Raw genomic sequence first — 24,470 nt, forward strand, 5'->3', positions numbered from 1 at the left:
TCAGCAAATATCTGTCCTTGTGTTGCAATTTTACATGAAGCTTAACTTCTTCTCATTATCTCCTCTCCTAGATGTCCCCACATCATCAGATGGTCTGGAGGGAGAGAGGATTCAATGTGCAGAGAGACATGAAGACCCAGAGCTGACCGGCTGGCTGAGGCTTTACGGTGCTGACCAGGACTCCATAGACAGGGTGGGTGTCTGTTCATATGAACCTTTGAGATATCAGAGTTGGTGGTCATCATTCTGTGACAACTGTTTCATTATCCAACAATGAAGAAAATGAAGTTCATTGTAAAGCCCCTTGTAAAGCACTTTTACTACATACTTTGCAATTTGATTAAACTCTAAAGTGGTACAGTCCAACCTCGAAGGACTCGGTTTTCTTGGATCTCATGCAACTGTGTTATTAATGAGGTTTAATTTCATTAATTTTGTTTCTCTAGATACTAAATGAGGAGTATACATTGAACGATATCCTCCACGATGTAACAAGAGATGATCTGAAGAGTCTAAGATTGAGGTAGTAAACCTTTTTTTTTACTTTTAATACATTAGTTTCACTTCTGTATTCAGTACTTTGTCACAAAAATACATGCTGACACTTGATTCTGCAGAGTTCTGATGAACAGCCACACAGAAAGGAAGCTGTGACGTTCACTGTTGCAAAATGGTTCCGTTTTCCTGTTCTTACTTTATGTTAGCACTGGGCAACTTATCGTTAGGAAAATTTATCATTAAAAAACAGAAGTGAGTTTTTTTTTGTATTTTTCAGTATGCACGTTGCATGAAACTGCTCGCAAGTTTTGAAAGTGTTTTGTTGAGCCACAGATTTGATCTGACTCATGTTCTCTGAACACGACCTTGCTCTAGAGATGACACTAAATCTTACAACTAACAGCATTCAGGAGAAACTATCAAAAATACATGGTGGCAGACAGCATTACATTCCCATTGTCTGTATATAAAAGAATGAGGAAGCTACTGTGATCTAACTCTGTGTGTAGTTTGGAATTTGTCTTTGTCATGTGAAACTACCAGTATGCAACAAGGGAGGATCTTAATGGCAAGTCAAGGATGCTATGCATGCATTTTCTGTTGGGAATTGTCAGTCACAAGCTAGCCCCACCATGAAGCATGCCCTGCTCTATTGTCTGTTTTACTCTAGATGAGCCTGTCATTTTCTGTATCCATTTATATTTTATAAGACTTGAATGTAGTAATTAAGATCATAAATGAAAAATGTTTGCTAAGGTAGATTAGGTTACAAGTAGGTTCATTTTCTATAGACTTCTATGCAGTCAGATTTCGTTTTTCAACCAGAGGAGTCCACCCCTGCTGGAAGTTTAAAGGAATGCAGGTTCAACTCATTTCTGCATTGGCGTCAGAGACTATGTCCATCTTTTATGCACAGTCTGTTTACGCACCACATTAACTCTCTGGGATGTGTGGAGGTCTTGCAGTCTTAATAAGAATCCATGGGTTAACAAACCTGTGGATTTAAAGCCGCAGTAAGCAGAAATCTGTAAGACACAAAGAAACAAAAAACACAAAAAGACCCAATGCCAGAATTAAAAATACAGTCCTCCTCTTGCAGTTGTTATCTTAAGCCCAAAGTCAACATTCCTTATTATTCCATTATTGCTTTATACTGCTGGGAAGAATGGGAAAATGTGTAATAAAAAAATCATCTCTGATAGTTCCTTGCAAATGGTAATTTACTGTTGCCTAACAATGTTTCCTCCTGTCCTTCAGAGGTGGAGTCTTGTGTAAACTATGGAAGGCCATCACAGACTACAGACAGAAGCCGACCTAAGGCCTTAAGTGGCAACAACCACTCACAGAAAAGCAAGGACAACTGCAGCATTCTCCTCTTTACCTCAGTATTTATAAGAGCAAATCTTTTAGGAGAAATGCCTGTGTTCCCCGTGTGTGCAAAGCAGCTTTCCGCCCACACAAAAATCTCCTGGAGTGTTTTATAATTTTGAAACAAGGATTTTAGATATTCGGTCATTTTGAAAGCATGAACTGCTAAAAAGTGCCACTAGTTTTATTATGCCTGATTGACACAACACAGCTTTTGTTACAGGTGTGTTTAAAAATGACAGTTGATGGGATAATCTATTGTCAAAATCTCGAAAACTGTCAAAAAAAATTTCTCCTGTCTTTACAAGATGTAATGTTTACAAAACTGGAGACTGACGGTTTTCTAACACAAGCCTGAGACACAAAATACTACATTCAGCATCATCTGTGCTAATATTTTTATCATACCATCTTATCACTACTTTATTTAAATGTATTTTAATTTAATTGTCATGGTGATCTGAAGGATGTGAGTGCATGCTCTCTTTTTGTTTTTATTTTTTCAATCCAAACTGAGACTTATTTAATTTGTCAATGTTTTTTTTCACATTTCCTTTTATAACATGAAGCTCCAATTTTATTTTTAAGAAGCTGATTATGTAAATATTGTGTTATAGAATTGTACGTGAATGACATTTACGTTCTTCATTGTAAGACATTGATAAAAAATCATTACATTTCCTTGTGGTTTGGACCAAGTCTATTATGAACACATGTGAAAAAGGAATTGTAAATTATTGTATTTTTTAGTGTCACAAATCATAGGAGATAATATTCAGTGAGCAGTTAATATTACATCACATATTTGTTTTGTTGTTGTACACTGACAGAAATTGTGTTTATCTTGCTTGTGTGGATTTGATCATTCAATCAGCTGTTTGTTGTAATGAAATTTAAAACAAATTTATATTATAGAGAGCCTTGACTTTTTTTAAACTATGATGTCAAAAATGGGGTGGGGGTGGGGGAATTTGGAGCAGTGTGTCCATTTTGTTTCATGTGTAAAATAATTCAGGATTGCTGTCATATTGTTAAAATAAAACGTTTCATCTTGAAGCTGTGAAGGAAATGTGTTAGCAGTGTTCATTTGTAAATAGCTGCGACTGAAAAGCTGGAGGATTTTTTACCTTTATGCCACTACTTTACCCGCCTGTTACTGTGGGGTTTTGAGCAAGTGGCCTCATAAGAACATTCATTTCATGCCTGTACTTGCCATATGCTCCACTACATTTCAGGGGGAGACAGTACAGTATAGTCCAGTATACACCAAAAGTGAGTCCAATATCAATTTAATATCAAATAATTAAAAACTGATTCACCTTTTAATAAATATTTTCTAATTTGACAATTATGTACATCATAAGTTAGCTGGGATAGACTTCAGACCCCCACTACACTAATTAAGATTAGGGTGTGTACAGATAATGGATGGAAGGATGGATGATACAAACAGCAGAGCAGAAAGAGCAGCTGCTGATAGCTGCACAGGTGAGCCGCCATGTTCGCTCTTCATTGTAACGTCAGCGGATTCCCGGCAGCCTCCTCCTCACCATGACAACGGCAGATTTCTAGCATCGTCAGACGACACAACGTTACTTCCTCCTGTGTTCCTTTAGAAACATTTATGATGTGAAATAGTGTTTAAGGTTACATTTACGGAGAAATCTTCCATGTAGGACGCTCCTCTGCGGGACCTGCTAAGAGGGAAGCCGGTGGAAGGCAGAAGAAACAACATGGCTCTGGCTCTGCTTCAGCATCCGCTGCTGCTGCTCGCAGCTCTGCTGCTGCTCGTCCCTAAACGCGTCGACACTCGCGCTTCGCCGATTTCGGATCTGAAATCCAAAATATCAGGGGTGGAGGACCTCTTAGAGGAGTTCCGCAAGCAGCTGCAGCAGGATCAGGCGTACCGAGTAGGCGATGTGATGGACTCCTGCGTGGGCGACTTCAACGCGGTCGGGGAGCGCATCATCCGGGCCAAGGCCTCCATCGAGCAGGGCGCTACGTTCCTGCTGGCTCCGGACCGGGTGTTCACCTGGAAGGACTGCCTGCACGCCTGCTGCTCCCAGCCGCACTGCACCGTGGCCGTGGTGCAGGAGGACCTGCGGCAGCCCGGGGACAGCCTCAGCTGCTACCTGTTCACCTGCACCTACAGGAATAAGAATGTCTGTTCCTTCGCCCCGCTGCAAGGCTTCACCACATACAGCCGCACCGCCAACAGCACGCAGGGACACGTCGCTGCTGCAGCCGGAGGAGCGGCCAGGAGGCCCGGGGAAGGGCCGCCAGAGGCGGCCGAGACCCAAGGTGGGACAACCCAGGAACATGATGCTGCTCCGTGATTCAGTCTTCGTTGTGCGTGTCTGCTCATCAATGTCATTACAAAGCTGGAATCATTAGTTAACAGCTCAATTCCACAGAAATCCATGATTAAATAAGCGGGTGAATATGCTGGGCGGTTAATCAGAAATCAGGGTTACCCTCATTTTAGTGTGTAAGGTTCAGTATAAAACTAAAATACTACTGATAAATTAAAATGTAGCCAGGGGAGTAGTTGTAAGTGTCAAGGTTTTTTCCTGTTGATACGCAGATTTTAAAGAGAATGGACTTGATATTTGCCTGTAAATGATCGAGCACATCAGGGAAATACAAAGTAATTCATGTGTAGTTACTTATATTGGTCCTTGGATATTATTCATCATTATGTTATTCTCCACAACAAAGAAATTATATATTATAATCTTGTACTTTTTTAAAAGACTGGTAGGTAAACACTGTCCTCAGATCAGTCACTGAAAGGCATTTAGTTATTGTGCATGATCATATTGAAAAGACTTATTGAGTTTTTGCCTGTTCTGGATTTTACAGCTTCAGCAGTTAATCGATTAATTGATTGGCTGTCAGCTGTCAACTATTTTGATAATTAATTAGAGTATTTTTTAAGAAAAAAGTTCAGTTTCTCTGATTGCACCTTCTTAAGTGTGCGTTATTCCTGAATTTTTTTAAATTGTTTATGACACTAAACTGAATGTCTGTGGTGTGGCTAAAACAAGATTTTGTCATCTTGGGCTTTGGAAAACACTGATGGATTTTTTTTTAACCTTTTCTGACATTTTTTAAACCAAACTAATTGCCTAATTGAGTCAACATTTTAACGAGAGAGGTAATTATTAGTGGCAGCCTTTGTGTGTCGTGGCTCATACTGCTTAGTGAACATTTTTTATCAGCAAGTTTTTCTTCTGTTATGAAGGTGACCTCTCTCCTCAGTTCAGTCACTGATAAGTAGTCATTGTGCATGGTCATATTGCAATGACTCACTCATTATTTCTTTCCATGTATTTATAGAACAGATAGGAGGAGGTAGAATCTTCATTTCTTCATCATTCTTTTTTGATACATGAAACTTTTTCAGGTCCCTGAAAGCTGAAAAAAATTTGCCCGTTGAAGGTGTGGCAGTTTTTCAATCTCTTTTCTGTAGTTAAGGTTTTCTTGCCTATTCATTGTTAAAGCATCATCACTTTAGTTTGACAGTATAATAACCTTTCTGTCAGCATGTCAGCAACAGTTCTGTTTAACTGTAGAACCAGCCACTACCACAACCTTTTGTTGTCCTGATAAGGCAGGAAGGGCGAGTTAATGATTTGCTTCTCAGGTTGCACAGTTAGATGAGGACACTGAGAGCGACAGCAGGTGTATTTATGACAATAGAAACAAAAGTGGTCTTTCTTGTGCATGCATTCAAATAGTAAAATAACAAGCTTAGAGCTGATGAAAACTAACTGATTGCTTGATTATCAGTTTGAAATGTACGAATCCCAAATCTGCTGTTTCAACTTCTCCAAAGTGAGAATTTGGTGATTTGTATGTTATATCTCATTCATGTTTGGTTATTGGACTGTTTGTCAGGCCCTAGGACATTGCTAAAGGCATTTTGCACTATTTTCTGCTAATAAATAACTAAAACATTTGCTTAATAAAATAATGAGCAGCTTAATTATCCATCCGTGCATTATCTATTCACCGCTTAATCCTCATTATGGTCGCAGGGGGATGGCGTCTATCCCAGCTGACTTAGGGTGAAGGTACCCTGGACAGGTCACCAGTCTATTACATATAGAGACAAACAATCACACTTACATTCACACCTACAGACAATTTAGAATCACCAATTAACCTCAGCATGTTTTGAGGACTGTGGCAGGAAGCCGGAGTACCCAGAAAAAACCCACGCATGCACAGCTAGAACATGCAAACTCCATGCAGAAAGATCCCAGGTCCAGGCCGCGATGCAAACCGAGGATCTTCTAGCTGTGGGGTGACAGTGCTTTTTTTCTTTCTTTTCTCTTTATTTGTTTCGGAGGGACACTGCACATTAATAAACATTTTATATACATTAAAAAAAAATGTAAATGCACCCGAATTAGCCAAAAGGCTAGTTTGCATCGGCTGTCCCCCCTGCCAGAATTAAAAGGCCAGTGCCTGGTCGGAAAGAGATAAAAATAATAGACAATATACAAATGCAAAGTACGGATACTATGCAAATCAACAATAAAAATACAAGAAACGCATTAATAAACAGCTAGATACATAGTATCATACTATGTGACCCAGTCTCATACTCATAGCATATATAAAAAATTTAAAAAGTTACACGTTAGTACGTAAGATTTCTACCTAACATATATCATATACATGTGGTTACAGTAATGCTCGATACTCAGAATCAGAGCAAAGAAAAACCAGTTCAGGCTCCAGCAGATGTAGAATTCAATGTTCACATCTTTGACTATCGATTAGCCAACTCTTAAGTTTATTTTTGAAGGAGATGTATGAGCTGGATTCTCTGATGCTTTGTGGGATCTTATTCCATTCTTGAGCCGTCTTGTAGGAGAACACAGACTGTCCAAATGCACTCCTTCGAAGTGGAATTTTACAGTCACCTCTGACTGCTCCTCTCGTTACAGTCGTTGGAGATCGAAAGTGTATTAAGTCACAGAGCGGAGAGGGGGCAGAGCGCTGATGTATCCGGAACATTAGGCAGCAGGTTTTAAAAATAATGAGATTTTCCCAGCTTAACAGTCTGTATTTTTGCAATATAGTGCAGTGATGGTATGCTCTGGGTTTTTTATCCAAGACTTTGAGAGCTTGTTTATATAGAAACATGACCGGTGCTAAGGTAGTGCTGTTAGCAGTGAACCAAGTGGATAAGCAGTAGTTTATATGGGATAAAATAAGACAAAACATGTACATTTTTGCAGCTTTGGTAGTCATATGATTTCTTAGATGACGAAAATTTGCCAAAGCAGACCTTATATTTCTACGGATCTTGGAGACATGATTTTTAAATGTGAGATTACAGTCAATCACAATGCCTAAGTATTTGTATTCCTTTACTATTTGTATTCTCTGTCCACCAAATAACACGTCAGGGTCTTCATGAGCTTTATTTGTTTTATCGAAGAACATAGCAACTGTTTTAGTAGTGTTGAGTTGTAGGCAACAGTTGTTCAGCCACTCACTTACTGTGACCATGGTATTTGTGAGTAGTGTAGCAGCTTCTCTGTGGTTTCTACCTTTAACAAAAATGACTGTGTCATCCGCATGCATAAGTACTTCACAGTCCTGGCACGCGGACGGCAGGTCGTTGATGTAAAGACTAAAAAGGATTGGGCCTAAGACTGATCCCTGTGGAACACCTGACATAAGGTTTTTATAGCTGGACATAGAGTTAAGGATTTTAACACACTGAGTTCGATTGGAGAGATATGATTTAAACCAAGTAGATGTGGATATAGAGAAATTAAATTGATTTAATTTAGCCAGTAAGACATTATGATTGACTGTATCAAACGCTTTCTTAAGGTCAAGAAAGACAGCACCAACTACACCACCTCGGTCGATCAAGGATTTGACCCTCTCGGCGAAGTAAACAGTTGCAGTTTCTGTGGAGTGGTTGGCCCTAAAGCCATGCTGCATAGGATGTAATAGTTGATAAGTATTAAGATAAGAGATTAATTGTTTTGCCACCAGTTTTTCAATTACCTTGGATATAACAGGAAGTATACTTATGGGCCTATAATTTGACACTAATTCAGGGTTGCCACTTTTGAGGATGGGAACGACAGCAGCTGGTTTCCAATGTTCTGGGAAACCACCCTGACTCTCAGAAAATGAAATATTTGCAATGTGAGTTATCTGTTTCTTCACCAGAGGGCACAAGTCCTTGATCATAGCAGAGTCCATTTCATACACATCTCTAGATTTTTTGGTTTTAAGCGAGTCAGTTACTTTTTGCACTTGTGATTCTGTCACCTTTTCAAGGTTGAAGCTATTTTGCTCTGGGTTTGGAGCAGTGATGTTGTAAATATAAGGATTTGAAAAGCTGCTGGCAATGCCAGCTACAGAATCAACGAAGTACTCATTAAAAGATTCAGCCACCACAGACGGTTTGCTTATTATGCTACCATCAATCCTTAATTCGATCTGTTTTCTTACTTTATTTTGTCCAATTAGTTTCTTAATTTCTTGCCATATAATTTTGGGATTTCCTTTAGAATTCTCTATTATTTCCAGAAAGTAATTTGCCTTGGCTTTTCTAATTTCTCTGGTCGTTTGATTTCTTAGTGAAGTGAATTTAAGCCTATCCGTTATCAGCTTCGATTTCAATGCCTTTTTTAGAGCCCGATCTCGTTCCTTCATATTTTGACCTAAACTCTTGTTTATCCATGGGAGGGAGGCCTTTTTATATTTACTTCTAAATTTCTTTGAAAAGTCCCTGATTGTTTTATTTAATCTTTCTGTAAGGCACTCGCTAGTGTACTCCAAACTGTCGGCTACCAACAGGTCATCCCAATTAATATCCTTTACAGCATTTTTAAAATCTTCCCTTTTGTTATTTGGTATCTTCATACATTCTAAATTCAATTTTGCGTTAGAGCTCCTTCTATGTAGTTTTCGTGTCATTAAAATCATATTGTGATCAGATAGCCCTGTTAGAAGATTGTATGAGTTGCTTATTCTTTCAGGCTTATTGCTAAAAAGAAGGTCTATCTGGGTTGAGGAAGAATTAGTGAGTCTAGTGGGTCCATCAATTATTTGTTTTAAATTAAAGCTGTCAGTTACCTGTTTCAAATGCTTCCTTGAGGATCTGCTTAGCCAATTAACATTTAGATCACCCATTACAAGGACTTCTCTGTTAAAATTACATTGAAGTAATAGTTCTCTAAACTTCTCATAAAAACTACCATTTGCTGAAGGGGGACGGTAAATCACTATAAGGATGAATGACATTGAAGATGACAGTACTATATTTAAACCAAGACATTCCAGTTCACAGTTTGCAAACGTAATCACATTACAGCAAATTGTATCCTTTACATAACAGAGAACCCCACCACATTTTCCTTGTTTTCTATCATTTCTGTAAATGTTAAAGCCAGGCACATTCAAACCGGCTGTTGGCGAGTTTTCATTTAACCAAGTTTCAGACATTCCGAGGAAGTCCACATTAGATTCATACAATAGATGTTGAACTTGCTCACATTTAGAGAGGATACTTCTAATGTTTATATGCTAACTGCAGCTTAATTATTCATATAAAAATAATGCGTAGTTCTTAGTTCAATCTTTTGTTTTAGAATGTACACTGTAAAAATCTCTGTTCTTACTCAGAGTATACTTGCATGTGATGCACGGCTTCCATCTAAACAGGGTTTGCTATTGCAGACGTGGATGAACCTCCTCGCAGCGACGCAGGGCAGGATGTGGTGATCCAGCTACCCACAGACTGGGCCGTGCTGGACGGACGGGACAGCGTGGATGACCGTGGAATCAGCCGCTATGAATGGACTCTTGTGAAAGGGGACACTGCCATTAATATGAAGGTCAGCGTTTGCTTTATACGTACTATACTGGTATCAGAATATACAGTTTTAATCCAGGTGTGAATGAGAGCCTAAACCTCTGGCAGTGACAGCAATTTGCAGCAGTCTATCCCACCGAGCTGCACTGGAAATAGGCACTGAATGGACAAATTAAGATTTCGGAGTTCCTATTGAGCATGCAGTGAAAAAACTGAAGGTTATTTTGGGGTTTTACTATCAAAATAGAGCCTACACTAATTTGCAATGAGGAGAACATTTGTGCAGGCTACATTTTGTTTTAGACTGAGGACATTTTCTGTATGTGTGCTGTTACTTCCATTCTTTGCTGCCTAAATTCTGTGTACAACAGCCCTGCTACAGATCGTTTTGTTCTTTATGATCTGGGCCTTCGTTGGGGCTAGGGAGACAGCAGCATGGATATATTTTTATTTTCAAAGTAGTACTGGAGTGCTAAACTCCTTTCTAACTTGTGTAATTTTCTATCACTTACCTGTCATCATTTTTACTTATCTAAACAGCTGCAGCACAGGATCCTCAGGACGACCTTTTCCTCTTTTTGCTCCCTCAACACATACTATAGCTACATGATTTTATCTGCCTGTGACAGCTCAAAGCTCTAACTAAAAGATATGTAACTGAAGAGTACAGTTGCTGTTCTTAAGCTGGATTTTTCTGTGTGTGTTTTTAGGCAATTGGTTGTTTTATTGTGCTTTTCTTTGTCCCATGTGTGTTGTCATGCTCGAGTTTGTCATCTTTTATAACTTCATAATGGGACACTCCAGGTCCAGGTCTCCCTTGAACAAGAGACTCCAATCCCAAAGGGTTTCCTGGTTAAATAAATGTTTACTAAATGAATAAAAATGAAAGAAGATACGCAGGCACAACTCTATTGTTCTACCCTTTAGGAATCAGATGTCTCTGACATTATCATTTGCTGTATGAGTTGTCACTAATCATCCTCGCAGACGAGAGTGACTGAAATGCATTTGGATGTTTACATAATTTATGTCAACAGGGTGGCTTGTCTGCAGAGCTCCATAAAAGTTTGCTGTATCATTAGAGAAAAGAGTTGATTTTGTCCAAACGGCAAGCAGCAGTACTAAAGGCTGAACTGTGTTTATAACTTTAGAGTGATTGAAACTGTCTTTCAGTGAATGTATCCTGTTTTTATGACAAGATTTAAACTTTAAACCTGTTTTAGTATTTCATACTTTCAACAGAAAATGCATCCCAGTGGGAACACCTCACAGGAACATTGGTGCATTAGCCACACAGTTTATGCTGTAACTCGTAGATTTTGTTGTACAGTAACAATCCCTTTAACACCACAGGATTTCTGAGATAACTGTGAGCAATTCTACAAAACAAAGATCATGACCGTTTCATTGCATTATTACCAAGATATAATGATAAAGTAATTTGCTTTATGTTACTTGCTGCATTAACTAATTTCTATGTGCCAAGTTAACAAATTCTCAGTTTTCCAGAAAATTTATTTTGTAGTGAAGAAACAAAATACATATACAAGGAAAGAGGATGATGATGATGATGCTGTAATCGGATAATTCTGTTCTCAACATTAAAATCAGAGCCATTAGAGACCTAATCTGTGTTCGTATTTGTGCTGAAGGCTACCCATCCAGGGCTGCTGAAGATCAGCGGGCTACAGGAAGGCGTCTACACTTTCCAAATGACGGTCACTGACACAGCAGGACAGAAGAGCTCAGACAATGTCTCTGTCACCGTACTGGCACCAAAACACCAAGCAGAAGGTGACAAACTCAACAAAATGCATCTATGTTCTGATCTGTGTTGTGTCTTCTGGGTTCATGTGTATGAATGCTTACCAGTCTGTCTTTCACGCTGATGCATTCTTTACCAACTGAGAGAGGAGGTCTGTAGTTATACCTGTATATGTCCTCAGTGTGTACCGGTCACTGTTCCAACTACCAGTTTAAGTGTGATGATGGCTGCTGTATTGACATCACCTACGCCTGCGATGGGAAACAACACTGTCCAGACCGCTCTGATGAAGACTTCTGCCCAAACTGTAAGAAACTTTCTCTTTTATATGGCATGCTTTTGTGAGCAGGGAATTGATAGAAGCAGTTCATAATCCCTTACATTAATTTGACCCAGTGGATTTCAGTCGCTTGACAAAAAATGAAGTGAAAATGTCAGTAAATACACCGAGACTTTCTGACAGTTGATTGCTTTTTGTCCGTTTATTTGTAGTTGATGGCAGCCGAAAGTCAGTGACCCACCCTGTGGAACCAGCCAGCCCTCAGCAGCCTGCAGCCCAGACAGAACAAGCCCAGGACAGCATTGTGCTCCCAGCTGGATCCAGGAAGACCATCATACCACCACAGGACAGAAGCAATGCTGCTCCCCCACTAAGTCCCAGTGAACAGGGAGCTTCAGTCAGTCACGGTAGGATGGTGCTTCTGCTTAAAGCATCCTGCAGTCTGTTTGGGGAGGCATCTTTAAATGTTGCTCTGCAGTGGGATGATAAAAAATAAAGCGGTCATTCCAAATGCATGGTTCAGTTGAAATCTGCAACTGTTTCTATTGCTTTTAAAAATGTATGCCTAACAATATGATCCAGTCTCTGTGTCATTAATGTAGTATGATTGTGTAAAGATGCAGAAAGGGTTGTAATGTGTTTGTGGACATGGAAGCAGATGGAGCCTGTAGGCAGCCACTGAGTCATAACACTGAGCTCAAAATGCTGGCAAAGCCACAGGGCCACTCTGCATTCCCTGGGAAAGCAGCTCCATGCTTGCCTCCCCTCTGAGTGCTGGAACAAAGATCCTCTGTCTCCTCCGCCATCTGATCCCTGAATCAGACTGAGAATCACCAAAAGGGCTTCTTCCCTCATTGCTATTTTACCATAGGTATTACATGTCTAAGGTGCATTCTCAGGAGTCTTTTCTTTATTTCACAAATGCTCAGCCCCATGACCAAATGCTTCACAAACTAAGATGATACCTCATTAATTGGCGGAGAGAAAGAGAGAAGTAAAAGGAAATGGCAAGTTGATACATATATACACATATATAGTTCAGTTCATTCATTCAAGACTTTTATTGTCACATACTAGAAATTACATGAAGCAGTTACTGGCAGTGAAATGCTTGTTGATACATCGTCTAGATGGCTTTAACCTGTGCACTCTGGTGAAGGTAAAGTTGGTAATATCTAATATCTTATGTACATCGGTGACACAAGGGCTAAAAGTATGGATTCATTTCATCATCAGTCTTTCTTAAATAATCCCAAAGTCCAAACAACATACCAACAACCAACCATGTTCAGTGTAGCGTGTCAACTTTAAACTTTCTTATTTATTAACAGTGTTATTAGTGTTTGTTTTACAAAAAAATTAATTCACTGTAGTGCTACATTAGTTATTTATCGACTATTACATTAATCACCTCCTATTTTAAAAATCCACTAATTGGTTTGAGTGAAGAAAAAAATTCTAGATTATAGAAGAATGTCTATGGTATTTGGCATATTTTAACAATTAGTTGATTACTAATTGATAGTCTGCCTTCTATCAGTTAAATGGTTTAAAATTCAGAATTTAAAATTAAATTGATGATGGCATATTGTTTCATCTTTTCAGTATGCTGAGGACTGAACCCCCCCAAGACTTCACTATTTCGCCAACCTCAACTACTTCAATGCACAAGAGAAGCAATCTTAATTCGTCCACCCTAAAGCAGGTGTATTGTTTGTCTTTCCCTGTAGATCCATGTGCTGCTGCACCCGTTGTGGGACCCTGCAAAGGCACCTTCCCACGGTGGTACTATGACCAAAACGCAGGAGAATGCAAACACTTCCTATATGGTGGTTGCCAGGGAAACCATAACAACTTCCTCCAGGAATCTGATTGTGTCAGTGAATGTATACAAAAAAGTGAGAACTTGTCTTCCATTCATTTTTATGTTTTAAATTAATATGTGAATTGCAAAAATATGAAATACAGTGATTTTATTGTTTATGAACACGTTTTAGATCCAGCTTTCAGACCAGCGAGTGTCGCCCCTCCAGTCACAAAACAGACTGTGTTAGGTAAATTCATCAACGCTGCAAACACATATCAGTAACACAGAGTTAATAGTTCTCTGCTTCTAATCTAAGCTGCATTTGTATTTTTGTTGAAGTTGCTCCCAAGATCTCACAGAGCCAAGCAGAGAGTGACACCCCCATCTCTAAACCATTTCCAGTAATGGGAGGACATCCAGTCCCTGAGTCAGGTTAGACCCACTGTGTATGCCTACATGTAGCTGTTGTATCTTTGTTGTTTGTGCAACATTCTGCTTTAGTAGTCATCTTCCTCATTTTATGTAAATCCCTGTTCCCTCCTCCAGGTGCCATCCTTCCTCTGGCACTCGGCCTGATCATCACCGCTCTGCTGCTGCTCATGATTGGCTGTCGTCTCAGACTTGTTCGTCACAAGCTGAAGAAAGCGCGACCCCTCACCACAGAGGAGTCAGATTACCTCATAAATGGCATGTACCTGTAGCTGATCAGCCAGGCGGAGATCTGAGAAACAACAAAGGGTGTTGTCCTCCAAGACGTGTTCCAGGATGTTCTGAATTTGCACTCAATATTTCTTGCAGCCCTATATCTCAAATTTATCCTCATTTCTGGTTGGAAGCATCCAACGCTCAGCTGTCATGAATGTTTCTGAACACCCCCACACTGATCCCTTCTGACTGGTACAGTAAATCTGCTTGTGATGGATGCTGCCTTCACAGCCAATGACACATATTCAGATGCTTGTGAATCCATATTTATGTTGTCTTAAACCTGACTGAATCAGTGATGAAATATTAACATTCCTTGTTTGGAACTGATACATGCATTAAGAGAGACTGCTTTGTCAATGTTATTGTAATTTATTCCTTCCTGAAACACTGGTTACCTTAATATCATTTTTACTTGTGATGTATTGTCCTTTCAAGTGCTGCACAGAGTATGTTGTATTTCTGCCACTATGTGGCACTAATGTGCCATATTTGTGCTGTACATTTCACCTGAGTTAACCTGCCTGAAGAGCAGACGCATAAGCATTGGAGTGCCTGTTATGTACCATAGGAATCAACAAATTAATTATTCTTAATGTTTGCCTGAATCATATGAAGCCATAGAAAATTCTGTTGGTTAGTTTCTATTCTTGTCTATATTTTGTTGCCTATTTTTCTTCACTTACAAAACATATCTGGAGTATGTACCATATATATTTGCACAGATGTATTCCCTCAAAGTGCTGTCTTTCATGTGGCATATTAAAGTTTATTATATATTTAAAAGTTACTGGTGATATATGTTGACAGAGATTTACAAACCAGCAATAGGGTCACTTTCTCTATGGATTAAACTACCATTGAGACTGGAATGACTGAAATCATTCACTGAACACTGATAAATTTGTGCCTATTCTGTTCAAAATTATCACTGGACATTGACATAATTCTTGCTATCGTCAGATTTTACTATTCTTAGAGGAAAAAGGAATGAAAACAATTTCTATTTCTCTACCAGAATTATTCATTTTTCTCCTAGCAGTTCTGTGCATTTATATTTTGGAAAAAAAACATAATAAAACTTCAATATAAAGTTTTCATTATTTTAAATATTCACAAAAACTATTTTTGGTGAGCAAATTTTTAGAATGTGAGATTGTCCTGTGTGGATCTGGATTCTTGACTTCACTATTCTAAAAAAATATCCGTTGCAGCCTGTACACACAAAAAAAATCAGTAACGAAAGACAAAAACATAAGCGTCTCTTTATTTTCATATGCCATTCCAGAAACTGTGAAAGCCAATTATCATCCATAACTTAGATCACCCAAAGTAAAATATGCTTTTTTCATTCCATGTTTTTTTCCCAAGAAAACAGACATTCATTTGCTTTATATTGTTGGAGTTTATTTTGGCAAAGCAGCGACTACCCCATTTAGTGTCAGTCACCAGTAGAGCCTGCACAAACTGTAAATGGAAACCAGCGGCAGAAAGCAACACGTCACCAAGTGGAAAGCACGCGTGTCGGTGTTATTAGTGCTCTGCTCTCTTTGGAGTATGTTCAGTATGATCCAATGCGTTATTTTTTGTGTAGAATGACCTAAGAGTGCTGCACATAAAACAGGATGTGTGGGTTACATCAGCCGTTGTGTTGCCTGTGTATGTGAGAGTGTGTCTGTGTGTCTGAGCGTGTGTGTTTGTAATACTGCTGGCAGGGGAAGAAAGCTCACATTTTATCAGAGAAGTCTGCTGTTAGATGATCCACACATACACACACACACATACAAACTGTAGCTAGGTGACTTATCTAAAAGGCTCAGGCGTTCTTCTTCGTTGTCCAGTGTTCCTTCTATATTCAGCTTTGATGCTGCTGAAATGTAATGCTGTAAAAATTCTGATTGCAATTGAAATGGTGAGACCACAAAAGAAAAACAAACCTAAAATCCAGCGGTTACAAAGAAGACATAACCAAGAGGATGCAGGCCTGAAAAGAAAAACCAAAAAACTCTCTCCAATATTTCTGTGCTGAGCTTCAAGCAGTCCTTCTTCCCAGCCCCTCAGGGCTGTCATCAACGTGGTACTCTAGTCCCTCGTTAGATGTAAAACAAAAAGAGCATGTTTTATTCTGCTTTGAACAAAATGTCAAGGGCTGACCCCCATCCAAGTTTTCTCCAGGTTCAAACTTAAAGGTGGATTATGGACTGCCTTCCTCTTCAAAGTTCATCCCTGTGAGACACGGAATGCAAATGTTAGAAAAGACATGATGACCTGCAAGAAACAAGCGTCCTCCTGTCATGCAAACAGAGTTAAGAGTTAGAATTCCATGCAAAATGTGAAGATATATTGTCATGATAAAAGTCAAACAGTAGCTGTTTCTTTCTACATCTCACAGAGAAGATAAAAAATTGAAGGTGAGTTTTATTGTCTAAAAAGCATCCAAATTAACAAAGCAGTCATGCTCTTGAAAACCAAGCATACGCCTTCACACTGCTGCTATTTCTCTGGTGTTTAGTTCCCAAACAGAATAAACTGCATTAGTTGGGCAGAACCAATTTCAAACTATGGTGTTAACATAAAATGAAGGAAACGTGCAACTCTTTGGTATGGTATGGAAGAAGCAAAAAATGTCAACAAGCAGCAAAATGCAGCCTCTTTTGATCCATTGCCTGCTCCAAGCCACACCATTTCACCTTTGCCACTGTGAGAAGGAGAGAGGGGGAGGAGGGGGAGAAGGAAGTCACTTCCACCTGGACCACTGCTTGTCTTTGTCTGTTAAAGGCACATAAATCACCCCCATCAAGGGCTTCATTTTGGTGCTGCCATCCTCCATCTTGTCGTACTGCTCCAGCATCTGGTTTCCTCCGGCCGGGCCCACAGGGAGAATGAGCCGGCCGCCCGGCTTTAACTGGTCCAGAAGCTGCAAGAGGCACAATATTTATGTAATGACTTTCATAAAATACATTAAATGTGTTTTTTCATCTCTGAATATGCTCCATGGCCTTGATCAACAGAGTTCAAAGCATTCCAAGAGACTCACAGCTTGAGGGACAGTAGGTGCTGCTGCGCCAACATGGATGGCATCATACGGCGCCTCCTCCGTAAAGCCCATCCGCCCATCTCCCACTGAAACACACAACAGGGTATCACTAACTGGCTGCCAGACTCAACACAACGCTGATAAATGTCCTCATCAGACTGTCAGTCACTCATGTTGCTGTGCGGTCGCAGCTCTTACCTATGATTCTGTACTGTTTATTACTGATAAATCTATAGCCAATTTTCACCTCATTATTTAAACTACAAAGTGCCTCCAGTAAAAGCAAGGACTCATACTGTAAATAGCTGAGCAACACTGACAAAATTACATTTCAACATCTTCACTCACTAACTTAATAAGGTATGACTAATGTGACAGTATTTTGACAATGGTATCTAGATTGTTATCACCGATTAAGCACACTAATAAATCTCTCAGCTTCATAAAAGGTGTCTGAAAATAGCTTATTTGGTCTGACATCTGCCAAAAAAAAACAAAGAAGCTCTTCTTGTGATGTTACTTTTGACATGAAATATTGTTACTTATGCTCTGTACAAAAGGGTGGGCGCAGTAAGCTGAAGCTTCAGCCTACACCTTTTACTCCTCAGAATGTTGTTTCTGTGTTGTCTCTGTTGTGCCCCCTTTTATTGCATTGCTGGGAGTATTTTTTTATTAACTGTTTCTGCAAACACTATCAGATGGAAATCCATTTTCAACTAATTACACACAGCAGTATGCAGAGAATGTTAATTTCACTTAATTAATTAGCAAAACATTTACAAAATTGGAATTTACAGACATACAAAAGCACAAGGGGAAAATATGGAAAGACCGAAGTTGTAAAATCATACAAAACAGTGTCTGTTGACCTCATTGTAGCAGTACTTCAATCTGCCAACGGAGAAAGTCACTGCTCAGTTATTTAGTACTGCATGCCGTCTACTCTATGGCTTTCTCCACTGATGACCATTACACTGTCTCTTGTTTTATAAGATATAGAAAGCTGTCAATGTTTTTTTTAAAAAGTCTGATGACAGAGCAAAATACTAAATGCCATAATTTTGTATGAAAGACAATCTTACCTAATAGTTTCACTCGGCCCGATGTTATCAAACTGGGGTCATCTTTCTTCACATTGGTTATTGCATCATCTACCAGCTCTTTGATGTGATCAATACCTATAACTTTCCCTTTTGGACCTACCTGTAAAGGACAAAGCAGGATGGCGATAAGTTCATAAAAGAATTCCACCTCATTACACACATTTTTTTCAGATATTATGTTGATTGGTTGACACATAAATGTGTCAATCAGTGTAATAAATCAGACTGACACCAAAGAGAAATTGTATATGTTTACCCGTCATATATGTGGCTCACCATTCGTGCAAAGCAAACAGACAAGATTCCACTGCCGGAGCCAACGTCCAGAGCTTTGGCTCCCTCATACAGCTGATCGTGTAGAAGCTCCAGGGCATACGCGTGCTGGGTGGAGGGGGCATCAACAAGAAAACTACTTTACAATCCATCAGTCTGCATTCATGTTGCTGCTAAGACTGACTCACAGTAGGATAAAGGGTCATTCCAGGCGAAATGACCAGATATTCCTTAGGGGTATTACTGCACCATTTTCAAATTAGTCCTAAATTTGCATGCAATTAGATAGTCACAAAAGTACTTTCCATCCATAGCCATAGAAGTCTGATACCTGTAGATATCATGACATGTTGACACCCATTTGCAATGCATACATGTAATTATAACATACACACACAAATTACATGTACTAACTTGAATTCAGGGAGCTCTGTAGTAGTTCATGGGTGATTATCCGTAAGTTATAACTTAGGTATACCTAAGTAGCTCATGTTAAATCCCACTGCACTGATACTGTAAAATTCAACATTATTGTTGTATTTTTAAATTAATCAACCATGAACTACTACAGAGCTCCCTGAATTCAAGTTAGTACATGTAATTTGAATGTGTATGTTATAACTACATGTATGCATTGCAAATGGGTGTCAACATGTCATGATATCTACAGGTATTGCTCTAAACTAGACATTGTGACACAAAAAGAGCATCATACTTTTTGAAGGTAGTCACCTTTAACAACTCACATTTCAAAAAGAACAAAACATACATAATACTACCACTGGAATGACTACTAATACTTGTATCCCAATTTAAAGTACTGAAAAGCAAAAAATGATTTTGACATTATCCATGCCATTTTGAGTAAGAATATCTCAGTAACTACAAATATAACCCTGCTGCTTTTTTGTGCAGTGATAGAAGACAGATGGAACTGTCTTGTAGAAAAATTTGGGGTCTCTGGTACCTGTCCCACACTGAGATTTTTGCCACCAAAAATAGTCAATTAAAAATCTCGTCCAACTTTGGGAGCTCATATTTTCCAAACTGAGGTACCTAGAAAGCTCCAGTTTGCTAAGTTATCACACAAGTTTGTGTAGAATGGAATCCAGGGGTGTCAGAACACTTCTGTGCAGTATTTCTAGTACTTTTAAGGTCCCAAACCCCACTTGCGAGTAGGTTTTTCTTAATTTTTAGCATTTTTAGTAAGCCCCCATGGCCTGCAGAGTGTAGGGAAACACCTGAGGATGTTTGTGGGGCACTAGCTACATGCAGAGGTCTTGTTTACCAACTCACAGCTCTCTGGTATGTCTAGAGGCTGAGAATTAACCACTTAAAGATGAAAAAAAAAAACCTGGCGAGGCTTTTTATAGCCCAAATTCTGAAAATTTCAGACCCCCACAACTCAGAAACTATTTGAGCTACAGGCCTATAATTTTGCATAGAAAGTACTTTTGTGACTATCTAATGGCATGCAAATTTAGGACTAATTTGAAAATGGTGTGGCAACCACCATCTGGTGAAACCACACAGAATGACCCTAAAGTCAATCTATAAGGCGTGGCTAGCTAACTAACATCACTGCTTGCCTCTTTCTGTTTGTTAGCTGTATTGACTCATTGACTCATTTTATTAGTTTGCTTCAGGTTTTGACAAATATAACAATCTAACATACCAATATTGAACACAAATACATAAAATTGCTAAGATTTAGTTAACTGTTGTTGTCATCTACTAAAAATAGATGATTAGCATTGACTGAATTGGAGCAAGCTTAAAAAAAAAACTCTAAGCTGTGATTCACAGGGTGCTGAAATGTCTGAAAGTCCTTAAATTCATACCATGTGTGGAGCACTGATAGTTGCTTGAAAGCCTTTTGGTAAAAAGAGAGGCACAGATCAGGTTAGTTTATCTCTCAGATCTCAGACTGGTTTTGCTCTGTGCTGCAATGCATGAATGATTACAAGAACAAACATACCTATTGACTGCGGTGAGTCCATGTAAGGATTACACCTAGAGAAATGTGCTCGGTCTGTGGCCAGCATGACTTCATAGACTTTGTCGGATTTAATAATGCCATTTTCTGAGGATGCAAAAGAGTTTGTGTCACTGTGCGTTATGGAGACACGGGCAGAAAAGGATTACATAATCTTGCAGCAGAATCAAACAGAGATTTAAAAAAATACACGGAGGAAATAACTGAGAGGTAAGAGCTGAGTAAATTCAGGGACATTAAACACAACAACACTACTACAGTTACTTGTATCTTTGAGCTTTGGTAATATGTTACATACTGTGAAAATTTGTTAACCATCAGAGTTGATACCTTTGTAACACTGAGTGTATTAGACCATTGTGGGTAATTTTCTAAATCAATGCACCACTCTGCTTTATGATAAAATGAAAATACACAGATTGAGTCACTATGATGACATGTCCAGTATCTAAACAGACAATCCTGTCTTATTTTTTAACTTATTATACCCATTTCTCAAACAACTTTCCAGATAATTTCCTGTGTCCACATTACAATATAAAATTATGCCTGGTGGATTTTATCCATATCACCCAGCCTATGAGAATGGCACATAGAAATGAAAGACAACATAACTGCGTGTCTATAATAAATGAGCAGAAAATAAGCAGCAGAAAATACTGAGACACCAAGTAATTAAAAAAAGAAAAAAATGGAGGGATGAAAATTAAGTTACAAATAATAATATGCAGGCTCCAGCACCCCCCGCGACCCTAATGAGGATAAAGCGGTGTATGGAGAATGGATGGATGGATGGATAATAATATGCTAATTAAGGGAATACAAAAAATCTGAGAAAAACAAAGGATGAACAGAAGACTGAAACATACATATGAGACCATGTGCCACTAGTGTGCTGGCCTCTACAGAAAGCCACACATACTGTACAACTGTGTTTGAGAATATTGTGACACTTTGACATTTTTCCAAATCAGGACTGCTTTGAGTAAAAACTAAAGTTTACATAAACTGTGAAGTGTATCTTTTCTGATGGCACACTTTAGTTTTTCAGAATTTTAATTCACTTGATCAGCCAAAACCAGCCATTCCTGTCAAAGTTGTGTTTTTTTTAACCTTTTAACTGTGTCCCAAATGATTTTCCAAAAAAATTTACTGTATTAAAATACATATTAATATTGTGATATAAGATGACCTATACTGTGACAGAGGATATTACTGCTATTATTGCATTTGATACAGGCTATACCTTGGCACATTTTAACAACAGAAACATGAACATGTGTATGTAAAAGTAAACACTTGAGTAAACTGACAAAAAGGCAATAAAAATAGGAAAATGCATGTAAATCACAGTATTTCCAACATGAAAACATGGAAATATTCTAGAAAAGTAGCACAAAAAATGCTGCAAAAGTACAAGCAACACATGTGGTTATCACATACACTGTATGTATGGAAGAAAAGCACTAAAGCTTGTAGACAAGTCATGGAAAAAGCCAGGAAAGCTCCCCAATGCATTAGTGTCTTCAGTCTAACCCTTCCTAACAGGTTCCTGTAGCAGCTTGAGCCAAAGACAGGAAAAGCCAACAACAGCCGGTGCTGCTCTCATTACTGTCTCCCCCCACCCCCAGAGCTATGCGCCGCTTTAGGATACATTACAAACAGACCATACAAGCTGCCAGATGGACACCTACAAGTGATTTCTGAAATTAAAATAACCCATACTGGCACATCTCAAGCTGTTTGCTTCCAATTTGCAAATTCAAATTCGTCTTTGCCAACATAACAACTGAAATGTAATGCTTTTCCTCTGCTATAATACCATTTAGTTTAGAATTTGGAGGCACATCTGCATGCAGCATGGTGAACTTTAAAAATGTATGAAGCCTTCAAGATTTGAGAAACTATGAGACAGGCCTGTGCTGACCAGTCCTGAGTACTGACCAGGAGGGCAGAGACAATAAGAAAGTCGTGAATTAGCATTCATCCTGTGTGTGACCTGCTTAAATGCAGCTTATGCAAACTCAGGGTTAAATTTAAGCCATTCGTGCATCTAAATGGGTCAGTGTCCAGTTAAATAGACAATAACAGTCACATAAAACAGATCAAATTAAATAATACGAAATTTGCTTCACTTAGCACATATACTATTAACTAAATAAGAAAGGGTTTCACTTGAAAATGTGCAATTGTACTGATGGTACAAAGAAACTTGCATCATTAAAAGACAACATGAAGGGACTTGATGAGAAAAGCTCCTGCCGAGGGTAATTTGTTTAAATTGTATTTGCTTTTTATTTTCAGCATTTAGGTATGTTACTATTACATATTTATATGTTATAGAATGCACTGCATAGTAAGAAGTTGGATTAAACTTCTCTATGTAACAGATTCCTTTTTTATCTCACTAGTTGCAACATATGGTCAATGATAAACTGAGTTGCAGAACATCTCTGTTTATTCTAGTTTATCAGGGCACTGCACCCCAAACCATGCAGCTTTTGGCAAAATGCTTGCTGCTTGCAAGGATATGCTGGCCAGCACAGACTATAAATAGACCCGGTAGATATTTAATATTGAATGTGGACTTGTACTTTCAAGTCTGCAGATACCATCACAATCAACGTCACTTGGTGGCATGTGAGAAACATATTCATTCAGAGCCGGAGTATTATTAAAGTAGCTGTGAAAGACTGACGTTCTGTGTTTACCCCACAATGCACTACCCTCTGATGGCAGATAAAACCATGTGGCATTGGTGGCATCGATCGTAGTGGACTTAGCACCACATAACAGTCGTCTGATAGGATGACATACTGAGTCACTGCTCATTTATTGCAGCCAGCAAATACTAACTGCCGCTATGACACAGCAAGTTGTCGTTTTCAATCACCCACAAACAAAGGCGCTGTAGAAACCAGTCTCACGTTTACAGCTGCCACTGTCATTCACTGTAAAAGTACAATGAATGATAGAGACAGCTATCAATGAATGTAGGCACGGCTCTTCGCTTGTAGTGCGGCGACCGCTAGCTCCAACGTCCCAAATGACGCACATAGAGCTAGCAGGCTAAGCTAACTCCATACAAAACAGAGCTGCACACATATTCTGCGTTCACGTACAATGAAGAGGTAATTTGTATCTTTAATGCTTCTTTTTCTACAGCTACGGAAGCATGCATCTGTACTAAGCGTAAACGTGGTTTGAGAAAGGGGTGGAGAAAGGTAACGCTAGGTCAACAACAACAACATACCACTCAGCTTAGCAACCAGCTAGCTGCCCCTCCTGTCTTCATCTCAGCCTTCTAACTAAACCGTTTTGTACCGACGCGTCGGTGAAGTTGTCGGTGCTGGCGCTCAACGAAGCATTTATACTTACTACGGAGATTATTGACAAGCTCTGCGTGGCTGGCTCCTCCAGATTTCCAGGCCATTATTAGACAGACTTTGCGGAGCAAGTAGACAGCAGCTGTCAGTGCCGCGCCTGCGCCAAATGTTTTGCCGATGAAGCTGACAACCTCCAGAGCAGACGGCGGAGCGGCGGATACGTCACCAGACATCCAAATGATTTTACTGCAGGGCTGCCTTTCAAACACACGCCCTTACACACAACAGAGCCATAGTTTATGAAATAAAATAATTAAATCTGTATGGACATGTGCCTACGTCAATGTTAGTTGCAGGGAAAAAGCCACATTCCTCACTGAGTGCATTAACACTTTTGCCGCAGTAACATAAACGGCAGTCGCTAGGTGGAGTGCAACACAAGTTAGACAGCAAATGT

At 39.2% G+C, this 24,470-nt stretch overlaps 3 protein-coding genes across 5 annotated transcripts in view; 2 read left to right on the forward strand and 1 right to left on the reverse strand.

Annotated features, from left to right (window-relative positions):
- The window catches only part of map3k5 (mitogen-activated protein kinase kinase kinase 5), a 112,627-nt gene extending 109,692 nt beyond the window's left edge, over window positions 1-2,935 (forward strand). The window contains exons 28-30 of the mRNA XM_022199817.2: window positions 72-193; window positions 447-523; window positions 1,756-2,935. Coding sequence (XP_022055509.2) covers window positions 72-193; window positions 447-523; window positions 1,756-1,816 — 260 coding nt within the window. The 3' untranslated portion in view covers window positions 1,817-2,935. The remainder of the gene's footprint in view (window positions 1-71; window positions 194-446; window positions 524-1,755) is intronic.
- Window positions 2,936-3,170: 235 nt separating this feature from the next.
- Window positions 3,171-15,150, forward strand: lrp11 (low density lipoprotein receptor-related protein 11). 2 transcript variants are annotated; one of them, XM_022199818.2, is made up of 9 exons: window positions 3,171-4,167; window positions 9,571-9,743; window positions 11,374-11,515; window positions 11,668-11,793; window positions 11,979-12,173; window positions 13,497-13,664; window positions 13,764-13,820; window positions 13,913-14,005; window positions 14,120-15,150. In XM_022199818.2, the coding sequence occupies exons 1-9, from the start codon at window positions 3,600-3,602 to the stop codon at window positions 14,272-14,274; spliced, it is 1,677 nt and encodes a 558-aa protein (XP_022055510.1). In that variant the 5' UTR covers window positions 3,171-3,599; the 3' UTR covers window positions 14,275-15,150. The 2 variants fall into 2 exon arrangements, with proteins under 2 accessions (XP_022055510.1, XP_022055512.1); XM_022199820.2 differs by having other exon boundaries at window positions 3,176-4,167; window positions 9,586-9,743.
- Window positions 15,151-15,523: 373 nt separating this feature from the next.
- pcmt (protein-L-isoaspartate (D-aspartate) O-methyltransferase) lies at window positions 15,524-24,352 on the reverse strand. Of its 2 annotated transcripts, none has more exons than XM_022199823.2 (8): window positions 24,066-24,352; window positions 20,670-20,774; window positions 20,533-20,564; window positions 18,695-18,799; window positions 18,398-18,518; window positions 17,316-17,401; window positions 16,969-17,195; window positions 15,524-16,504 (listed from the first exon to the last, which is right to left on the reverse strand). In XM_022199823.2, exons 1-7 carry the CDS (start codon window positions 24,244-24,246, stop codon window positions 17,016-17,018), a joined length of 810 nt encoding a protein of 269 aa, XP_022055515.1. In that variant the 5' UTR covers window positions 24,247-24,352; the 3' UTR covers window positions 15,524-16,504; window positions 16,969-17,015. The 2 variants fall into 2 exon arrangements, with proteins under 2 accessions (XP_022055515.1, XP_022055514.1); XM_022199822.2 differs by having other exon boundaries at window positions 17,026-17,195; window positions 24,066-24,351.
- Between the last annotated feature and the right edge of the window lie 118 nt (window positions 24,353-24,470).

Source organism: Acanthochromis polyacanthus, chromosome 16 (genome assembly GCF_021347895.1).
Source record: "Acanthochromis polyacanthus isolate Apoly-LR-REF ecotype Palm Island chromosome 16, KAUST_Apoly_ChrSc, whole genome shotgun sequence".
NCBI classification, from domain to species: Eukaryota; Metazoa; Chordata; class Actinopteri; family Pomacentridae; genus Acanthochromis; species Acanthochromis polyacanthus.